At 43.2% G+C, this 10,477-nt stretch overlaps 1 protein-coding gene across 2 annotated transcripts in view; it reads left to right on the plus strand.

Annotated features, from left to right (window-relative positions):
* LOC126291910 (luciferin sulfotransferase-like) overlaps window positions 1–9,782 on the plus strand; it is a 56,899-nt gene extending 47,117 nt beyond the window's left edge. The window contains exon 7 of one of the 2 annotated variants that reach the window (XM_049985642.1): window positions 9,111–9,782. In XM_049985642.1, coding sequence (XP_049841599.1) covers window positions 9,111–9,419 — 309 coding nt within the window. In that variant the 3' untranslated portion in view covers window positions 9,420–9,782. The remainder of the gene's footprint in view (window positions 1–9,110) is intronic. The other variant, XM_049985643.1, reaches the window with a different exon arrangement.
* The last annotated feature ends 695 nt before the right edge of the window (window positions 9,783–10,477 follow it).

The following is a 10,477-nucleotide window of genomic DNA, read 5'->3' on the forward strand; positions in this document are numbered from 1 at the left end:
CAAATGGCTCTGAGCACTATGGGACTTAACTTCTGGGGTCATCAGCCCCCTAGAACTTAGAACTATTTAAACCTAACTAACCTAAGGACATCACACACATCCATGCCCGAGGCAGGATTCGAACCTGCGACCGTAGTGGTCGCGCGGTTCCAGATTGTAGCGCCTAGAACCGCTCGGCCACCTCGGCGGGCCAGTAACAAGTAACAGCTTGGCTGGAGTCCACACAAAAAATGCACGTAACAGAAAAACCCGCGGCACCTCAAGTAGACGGCTCGATCAGCCATCGTAATATTCCGCACAAAACGGAAACAAAAAGCCGGCTATAAACAACGGCACCAGACCAACAAGAGATTGTATGAATGAATATTGTGTGTCCTTTCGGATATGTCCGAAAGGACAGGAAGCACGCGGGATCCCCAGCTGTGATATGTATTACGCCAACTGAAGTTGGAGGTGGAAGAAAGAAAAGATGGGGAAGGAACTGATGATATCAGCTGCATCAGGACATTATGCAGAATAAGCAGCAAAAGAGCCAAAATGCGTGTCAGACTGGGTCTCGAACCTGGGAACTCCTGCTTACCTTTAACTTTTTTTTTTTTTTTTTTTTTTTTTTTTTTTGCAAGAGTCTTACCTTTCTTTTCACTCTGCCACTTTCTTTTCCTGGTATTCTTGCCACTTAAGAGCCAGATATCCTAGCCACTTTCATCCTTTTTACTTCTCTCCCTTCGTCGAAAGCCCTAGTATTTTTTTTATTTTTAGTTTTTTTCTTCTTTCTTCGGGCGAGTGCCAGATTCCTTGACACTATTTTTATTTTTTTATCTGTTTTTTTGCATGCTATCTCGACATGCTCCTCAGCTGGTCCACACTTCCCTCTAGCGCCATCGCTTGTCGGTGGCAGTCCATGTCCGTGTCCTCGATGCTCGCTAATTTTAGATCCCTGCTGGAGGTCGAATGTAAGTGTGCATTTGCCCTGAGGGTTGTGGATTCATATCCTATCAAAGGCCGGCCGCTGTGGCCGAGCTGTTCTAGGAGCTTCAGTCGGGAACCGCGCTGCTGCTACGGTCGCAGGTTCGAATCCTGCCTCGGGCATGGATGTATGTGATGTCCTTAGGTTAGTTAGGTTTAAGTAGTTCTAAGTTCTAGGGGACTGATGACCTCAGATGTTAAGTCCCATAGTGCTCAGAGCCATTTCAACCATTTGAACCGTCCCATCAACGTGTATCAGCTGTACTATATGAATGTGTGGTGTCTGTTCTTTCGAACATGCCTGAGTCGTAAAATATTCAAATTACGGGAGCCTAAGTATCATCGCTGAGTTCAGAAAGAAAAGATTTTAGTAACCAAATCATAAAAATTTCGTTGGTTTAAACCTTAAAAACATCTGGTTTCTGAAGATCAATACTATCCACCAATTAAAGTTCGGTAACTCGTGTAAAATATTCATCTAATTCGCACACATGAACTTCATTGACCTGAGAAATAAGAGATCTTTGCGATTATTAGAACAAAGCTGAGTTAGGTCAGAATTCATAGACACCCAATGGCTGATAGCCACCCACATCTATCAACTGGACGACGAAACGCCATCGGAAATTAGCAAAGACAAGCAAACAAAACTGAAATTCAAGAACACAATAAATGAAAGGCAAACATGATTCCCTTTCACAATATCTCGTACGCTACTGCTGAACGTTGAAGCCTCATGGTGATATCCAACAACAAAGCAAAATTTAAGGATGTTACCTTATTCGCGTTGATTTACATCCAATTGTTAAATAATTATCATTCCCAATCACTTCACGTTACCACGATGTATAATTGTATTGAGCCGACCGGTGTGGTCGGTCGGTTCTAGGCACTTCAGTCTGGAACGGCGAGACCGCTACGGTCGCAGGTTCGAATGCTGCCTCGGGCAGGGATGTGTGTGATGTCCTAAGTAGTTCTAAGTTCTAGGGGACTGATGGCCTCAAATGTTAAGTCCCATAGTGCTCAGAGCCATTTGAACCATTTTTTAATAATTGAATTGAACTATCGGGAATGTCATTCTGATCCTAACTACCAAACACTTTGTTCAACAACAGATAACAAAGCATGTGTGTAACTTACGAAGCCAAGGAGAACGTGTGCCCAACACCTGTTGTCCAAGCGCGCACGAAACCGGAATGTTGGAGATGGGAGGAAGAGTAATAGTTGCTACTACCTGTATTTCACGCGAGGGTGGAGCGACTACTTGCCATTACAAGGACACGTTTGTGGACCTACCTCAAGACAGAGAAGAAGTTGTGTTGGTACCACAGACCTACTGCACTAAGATACTCGCTCGTCTAGGCGGAACTGACTACAATCATCCTTGTATTCCCAATCGCACTGATTCATACTCACTCAAGAGGAAATGGAACGGTTAGAGAGTGCATTGTGGCAAATACGCAGATGTACACTTGGGAATTCTCCTTCACCATTCTTGGTGTTGAAGCTGCAGCCACAAGGAAAAAAGTAAAAAGCAAGAAAAGACTAACCACGAAGTAATTATTCGAAAGGGACAGAAATCGGTACATGCCGTGTAAATCTACAGACAAACAAATGATTACAATTTCAGAAAAATTGGATGTTTATTCAAGAGAAAGAGCTAAATAGAACAAGTCAGTAATGCGATGGTCCACTTCTGATCCTTATACAAGCAGTTATTCAGCTTGGTATTGATTGATAGAGTTGTTGGATCTCCTCCTAAGGGATAGCATGCCAAATTCTATCGAACTGTCGCATTACATCGACAAAATCCCAAGCTAATTGGAGAGCCCTGCTCATAACGTTCCAAACGTTCTCTGTTGGGGGGAGATCTGGCGAACTCGCTGGCCAGGGTTTCTCTGGTTTGACCTTCTGGTAGGGTACACATCTACTTACTCCATCTCTAGCGCACCTATCCATATTAATAAAATACACTGATTGCCTTAATTTGTTGCCCCAAAATGTGTATGACTCAAGTGATTTTGCCACTTGAGCTTGTTGACAGACCCTTCTAGCATACACACTAATCAATCGCTTTCTTCCAGTTGGTACACCGGAACAATACATTCTGCCTAATTAGATATTATTGCCTGATATTTACTGCTTTGCCACCTTGCCATGTCAAAATGGTTCAAATGGCTTTGAGCACTATGGGACTTAACTTCTGAGGTCATCATCACAAACATCCATGCCCGAGGCAGGATTCGAACCTGCAACCGTAGCGGCCGCGCGGTTCCAGACTGTAGCGCCTAGAACCGCTCGGCCACACCGGCCGGCTTGCCATGTCAGTTTGATGCCTGTCAGGGTGAGATCTTTGGCTGTTCTTTGCCAATATCTGCGAGCGTGGCCTCCACAAATCTTTCCAACGTTACTTTCTTCACATACATTATATAAAAAGTTGTCTTCGTAAGTTCGTTGTCATTCCCATATGTTAACCCACTTGGCGCTTCTGATTACGCAGTCTCCATGACATGGAACCAGAATTCGTGCACATGTAGTGCCCAGTGGGGCAACGGCCTTGCCACAGTGGATACACCGGTTTCCGTGTGATCACCGAAGAGTTGCTGGCACTTGGATGGTTGACAATCCAGGCCGCCATGCACTGTTGCCGTTTTTCGGGGTGCACTCAGCTTCGTGATGCCAACTGAGGAGCTACTCGACCGAATAGTAGCGGCTCCAGTCAAAGAAAATCGTCTTAACGACTGGGAGAGCGGGGTTCTGACCACAAGCCCCTCCTATCCGCATCCTCACCTGGTGATGACACGGCAGTCGAATGGTACCAATGGGCCACTTGTGGCCTGAAGACGGAGTGCTAGTGCCCAGTGAGCGAGCAGTCCACGTGTCAGATTCATACTCATTAGAAAGCTCACAGCTTTATGTTCACTGTAAAGTTTTGCCATCCCTCCCACTAAAATACATATAAACCTGGTAAAGCCGCAAACCACTGCCAATCCTCCAGCTCAGTCACAGAGAAACTCTTTTTCGCTTTACTCAAGATACAACACTCTCCGCCTTGTTCCACCTCTTGGAAAATCAAATCAGGATGGAATAGAAGTGGAGCTCTCAACAAGGCTTCTTTCATTTCCACAAATTCCAGTTGGTCAATTTCTGTCCAATTCCATATGACGTTCTTCCCTGTCAAATGACACAAATTTTTGTCATGACTGCTTCCTTTGTGAAAGACCTGTAAAAATTGTTGAGACGCAATGCACGTACTTGTCTTTTTGTTGTCAGTAAGGAGTAATGCCCTTGAGCTTTACTGGATCTGGCCAGGTGCCAGCTGCAGAAATTACATCACTCAGGAATCCTATTTCCTCATGCCTGAATTCTGACTTCATTTGGCTGATGGTAATTCCGTGATCCTTAAAGGCACTAAGCAGCAGGTCAAAAATTTTTTGGTCTCCCCAAATCTAACACATAACACGGTGATCCATCTGTTGGTTGGGGATGTTAAGCTTTGCAGCCCGCCTGGTACCGTTCTAGAGGAGTAGACAACTTGTCAGTACTGGGTTTCACTCTCCCTTCTCATCATTATTATCACCATCATCATCATCATCATCATTATCATCATGTGACACAAACTTAAAACATCACACTCTACATTTATCCATTACAGTTACATTTATCTACACTCTACAAATTCATACACAACATAACAGTCAGATATCTGCAAGGGAAGGGATCGATAAGCATGGATGAAGAGCATCCTGTCCATATTAGGTCGCTGAATCTACTCCGTGGGCTATCCCAGCCAACATCACGACAGACATTTGTTTTAATATTTTTTTCCCCACCGTTGGAAAAAAAATGTGTCACCTTGAAGAGTCAATATTTAGAGGGACTAAAGTAGTGGTCATCAAACTGCGGCTGATAACTGCAAGTCACCTGGACCAAGTAATTGCGTGGGTCACGTTCTCAGCTACATTTTATAATGCGAAGGTTACCCAGAAAGTAATGCACCGCATTTTTTTCTTCGACAATTCTTTATTGAACATAATTACACACAGGAAAGAATAGTGTTTTATCTACACACCCTATTTCTACACGTAATCTCCATCCCATTCTATGGCCTTCCTTCAGTGAGAAACAACATCGTGAATGCCCTGTCTGCACCAATCCTTGTGCTGATGGCGGAGCCAGTGCTTCACCGTGTGAATCATCTTCTCATCGTCCTCAAAATGTCTTCCACGGATGGCATCGTTTAATGACACAAAACAAGTGGAAATCCGCGGGGCTAGCTCAGGTGTGTCAGGTGTGACAGCCGTGGATGGTCTCCCTGACCGCTGCAAATCGTGGAGCTCCGTTGAACCGCCTTCTGATGACCTCACCCTCCGTGCCCAGCGACTAACTGTACTTCTGTCGACAGCAGATGCTCCATAGACTTTGCACAACCATTCGTCAATATTCCCCACGGTTTCTTTCTCTGTAGTGAGAAATTCAATGGCTGCACGTTGCTTGTAACGTACATCACCTACAGATGCCATTTTGGAACTGTCCTGCAGCGACGCTATCTGCCGGAATTGACATAAACTTGGTGTACTGAGTCAGGAGACTTCAAATAAAACATATGAAACGTTTCTCATTTGTAAGACTGTTTTTGGCTGAGAAAAGAAATGTGGCGCATTATTTTCTAGGCAACCCTCGCAATATTCATTTAAGAAGTAACAGCCGATTCCAAGAAATGTCACCTACCGTTAAGAGCCTCTTAACCCTCCACATACAGTAGGGTGGGGGTGAGGGGTAGGGAGTACATTATGCACAACTTTTGAAGATATTGTAATCTAGTCAGTTTTTATACTTCAAAATAAAAGAAAAACAATTATTGTTTTTAATAAAATGTTCTACCAGATTCCAAAAATGTTTTAATATTTTCAGTTGAACTTAACCTAAAATTTAGTCTTAGTAGTAGATGTCTCCTTTCCCACTGACTGTCGTATTTGATATTTTCAGTTTCTGGATATTACTCGCCCATCAGGACTTCTTTAAACACATGATATGAGTAAAAGTTAAGAAAATAACGAGATTTGTACTTAAAAAATTTTGTGCTGCTCATAATAGAATTGGTACTACACGTAACTGGAAGTGCCTTGATTTTGCCAAGAGGGTCTAAAATGAAATTTTTGGACTCTGCACTCTTCTTAAACATCAGTAGCTCTTTTAAAAGAATGTTGTTAATTTTTAAGTCGAGAACACTTTAATAATTTTACTTTTTTAGGTGTTTTTAGAGTTGGCATAAAGTATATCCCTTTCCTCCCCTTGGTAATGCATGTTGGTTTTACAAGGATTAAGAGTGTAGTTTCCCTGCTCAGTAACAAACAAATATACCTACAAAGAGAGCAGAATCTTAAGTTGTTTTGCATTTTAATTGATGTTGGTGAATACAGCCATGACCTAAGTAAATTTGGCCTCTTATTTCAGGGGCTGAGGGGTAAGCACCAAAGCCACTGTGGGGTTAGAGGGTGTGAGAGGGGGAATGTTTTATTGTTTGTCTTCCAGTACTGACGTGGAGGACTCTAGAGATCAGCTGCTACGGTATAAATTCTGTAACGGAAGTTATATAAATTTGTAAATGCTCATTACAAAGATGAATATCTTCAATGCGTAACCTATTTGTAGCAAGGAATACAAAATTAAAGTACTTCTGTTCTAATACAATATAATGATCAGAAGAAAAATGACATTCAAAATTAATACTAGCCTTTCGTGAATGTGTTCCATACTGCTTAAAAACTTTAAATATAAGGACAATTATCGTTTTTCTTTTTTTTTCACCAGTCATCTGACTGGTTTGACGCAGCCCGCCACGAATTTTCTCTCCTCTGCCAACCTTTTTATCTCAGAGTAGCACTTGAAATCTACGTCCTCAATTATTTGCTGGATGTATTCTAATCTCTGTCTTCCTCTACAGTTTTTGCCCTCTACAGCTCTCTCTAGTACCATGGGAGTCAGTCCCTATTGTCTTAACAGATGTGCCATCATGATGTCCCTTCTCCTTGTCATTGTTTTCCACATATTCCTCTCCTCTCCGTTTCTGCGAAGAACCTCCTCATTCCTTACCTTATCAGTCCACCTAATTTTCAACATTTGTCTGTAGAACCACATCTCAAATGCTTCGATTCTCTTCTGTTCAAGTTTTCCCACAGCCCATGTTTCATTACCATACAATGCTGTGCTCCAAACGTATAATCCAGGTATTTCTTCCTCAAATTAAGGCCTATGTTTGATACTAGAAAACTTCTGTTGGCCAGGAATGCCCTTTTTGCCAGAGCTAGTCTGCTTTTGACATCCTCCTTGCTCCGTCCGTCATTGGTTATTTTGCTGCCTAGGTAACAGAATTCCTTAACTTCATCGACTTCGTGACCATCCATCGTGATGTTAACTTTCTCGCTGCTCTCATTTCTGCTACTTGTGATTACTTTCGTCTTTCTTCCATTTACTCTCAGTCCTCATTCTGTACTCATTAGAGTGTCCATTCCATTCAGCAGATCATGTATTTCTAATTCTTCTTCACTTTCACTCAGGATAGAAATATCATCAGCGAATGTATCATTGATGACTTTCAACTTGAATTTTACTTCCACCGTTGATTTTTCTTTTATTCCCTTCATTGCTTCTTCAATGTACAGATTGAACAGTAGGGGCGAAAGGCTACATTCCTGTCTTACACCCTTTTTAATACGAACACTTCGTTCTTGGTCGTCCACTATCATTCCCTCGTGGCTCCTGTACATATTGTATATTGCCCGTTCCTCCCTATAGGTTACCCCAATTTTTCTCAGAATTTCGAACATCTTGCACATTTTATACTGCCGAACACTTTATCCTGGTCGACAAATCTCATGAACATTTCTTGATTTTTCTTTAGTCTTGCTTCCATTATCAACCGCAACGTCAGAATTGCCTCTCTCGTACCTTTACCTGTCCTAAGGTCAAACTGATCGTCGTCTAACACATTCTCGGTTTCGTCTCTATTCCTCTGTATATTATTCTTGTCAGCAACTTGCATGCGTGAGCTGGTCGGCCGCTGTGGCCGTGCGGTTCTAGGCGCTTAAGTCTGGAACCGCATTGCTGCTATGGCCGCAGGTTAGAATCCTGCCTCGGGCATGGACATGTGTGATGTCCTTAGGTTAGGTAGGTTTAAGTAGTTCTAAGTCTAGGGGACTGATGACCTCAGATGTTAAGTCCCATAGTGCTTAGAGCAATTTGAACCATTTTGCATGAGCTGTTAAACTGGTTGTGCTGTAATTCTCGCACTTGTCTGCTGTTGCAGTCTTCGGAATGGTGTGGATGACATTTTTCCGAAAGTCAGGCGATATATTGCCAGACTCACACATTCTACACACTAACGTGAATAATCAGTTTGTTGCCACTTCCCCCAACGGTTTTAGAAATTCTGATGGAATGTTATCGATCCCTTCTGCTCTGTTTGATCTTGAGTCCTCCAAAGCTGTTTTAAATTCTGACTCTAATACTGGATCCCTTATCGGTTCTAAATCGACTTCTGTTTCTTCATCTATCACATGAGACAAATCTGCCTGCCGTGTCACCCTCAGATGAGGATGCGGTTAGGAGGGGCGTGTGGTCAGCACACTGCTCTCCCAATCGTTATGATGGGTTTCTTTGTCTGAAGCTGCTACTATTCGGTCTAGTAGCTCCCCAATTGGCATCATGAGGCTGTGTGCACCCCAAAAAATGGCAACAGCGCATGGCAGACCAGGCAGTCACTCATCCAAGTGCAGGCCACACCCGACAGTGCTTAACTTCGGTGATCCGACGGGAACCGGTGTTTCCACGGTGGCAAGCCCGTTGCCTCACTAACTTATGTAGGTTACCAATTAATAATTGGATGAGGACTATGCGGCCTGAAGTGCAGCCCCACCATGTCAGTATTGACTGTCTAGTAGAAACTTTTGATGACCACTGGACTAAAACGATCCCCATGTTTCATGGTCTTAGCTTGGTTTATTCGATAATTAAAACTTTATGACTAACGCTCGTAGATTTAGTATTACAAGGTAGGTGAGTAGAATACACAACCACTGTTCTGTTACGCTGATGTAGTTTGTGACAGTGTGCAGTCTCGAGCCTTCTGGCACTACTTGCAGGACCTGGCTTCAGTGATCCGCAGAGTGGCCATCTTCCTGCAGAAGACGATCACAGAGAAGCAGGTGGCTCAGCTGGTGGACTACCTGAGCTTCGACAAGATGCGCGACAACCCGGCTGTGAACTACGACCCAGTGGTGGAGCAGCTGCGCGCGGACTACAAACTGCAGCCTTTGCCCTCCTCCACAAAGTTCATGCGGCGGGGACAGGTCGGAGAGGGGAAGCAAGTGCTGTCGGAGGACATTCAGCGCCGCTTGCGTCAGTGGACCGAGGCAGCCCTCCAGGGCAGCGACTACACAGGGCCACGCTGAGAGCCCGCTGACCGGAGTGGTGGGCGTAGTGTCCTCTTGCCATTCACACAGCGCCCAGCACAAATTTGTACTTGTATAAATCATATGGAGAAAAATTACCAATGGCAGCATTATAAACGATCTACTCTACCTTCGAATAGAAGGAGGATGGGAGAGTCACAAACTTGAACCTTATCTTCCATGTCCAAAACTCGCCACATTAGCTTATTATCTTAAGAGTGAGTTGAACGATTTCCTGCATTCTATTGTCTAGATGCACCTGGTCTTTAATTTCCTGTAACTGATGTTTTATACCTGATGATGGTCTGTTGACTTACTGGAACTTGTTGTTTTTAATAAAGTGACCTACAGTTATTGTACAAATGACGATTTTTTTTCAAAAAATGCTTGCAGCAGAAGCTGTAAATTTCTGCCTCCTTAAAATAAATAACATTCACCATAATTGGTGTCTTGCACAGTACTAACATTGGCCAAGGCTGCACTATCTGCTCAAAAGTTTTTGGGCATCTGTCAGTGGACGTTAATGTGGCGTACGTCCAGGACAATATTATGGAAACAGAAGAGGATGTAGATGAAATGGGAGATATGATATTGCGTGAACAGTTTGACAGAGCACTGAAAGACCTGAGTCGAAACAAGGCCCCCAGAGTAGACAACATTCCATTAGAACTACTGACAGCCTTGGGAGAGTCAGTTTTGACAAAACTCTACCATCTGGTGAGTAAGTTGTATGAGACAGGCGAAATACTCTCAGACTTCAAGAAGAATATAATAATTCCAATCCCAAAGAAAGCAGGTGTTGTCAGATGTGAAAATTACCGAACTATCAGTTTAAACAGCCACAGCTGCAAAGTACTAACGCGAATTCTTTACAGACGAATGGAAAAACTGATAGAAACTGACCTTGGGGAAGATCAGTTTAGATTCCGTAGAAATATTGGAACACTACTGGAATACTGACCTTACGACTTATCTTAGAAAAAAGATTAAGGAAAGGCAAACCTACGTTACTAGAATTTTTAAACTTAGAGAAAGCTTTTGACAGTGTTGATTGGAGT

This window comes from Schistocerca gregaria, chromosome 9, assembly GCF_023897955.1.
Source record: "Schistocerca gregaria isolate iqSchGreg1 chromosome 9, iqSchGreg1.2, whole genome shotgun sequence".
Lineage (NCBI taxonomy): Eukaryota > Metazoa > Arthropoda > Insecta > Orthoptera > Acrididae > Schistocerca > Schistocerca gregaria.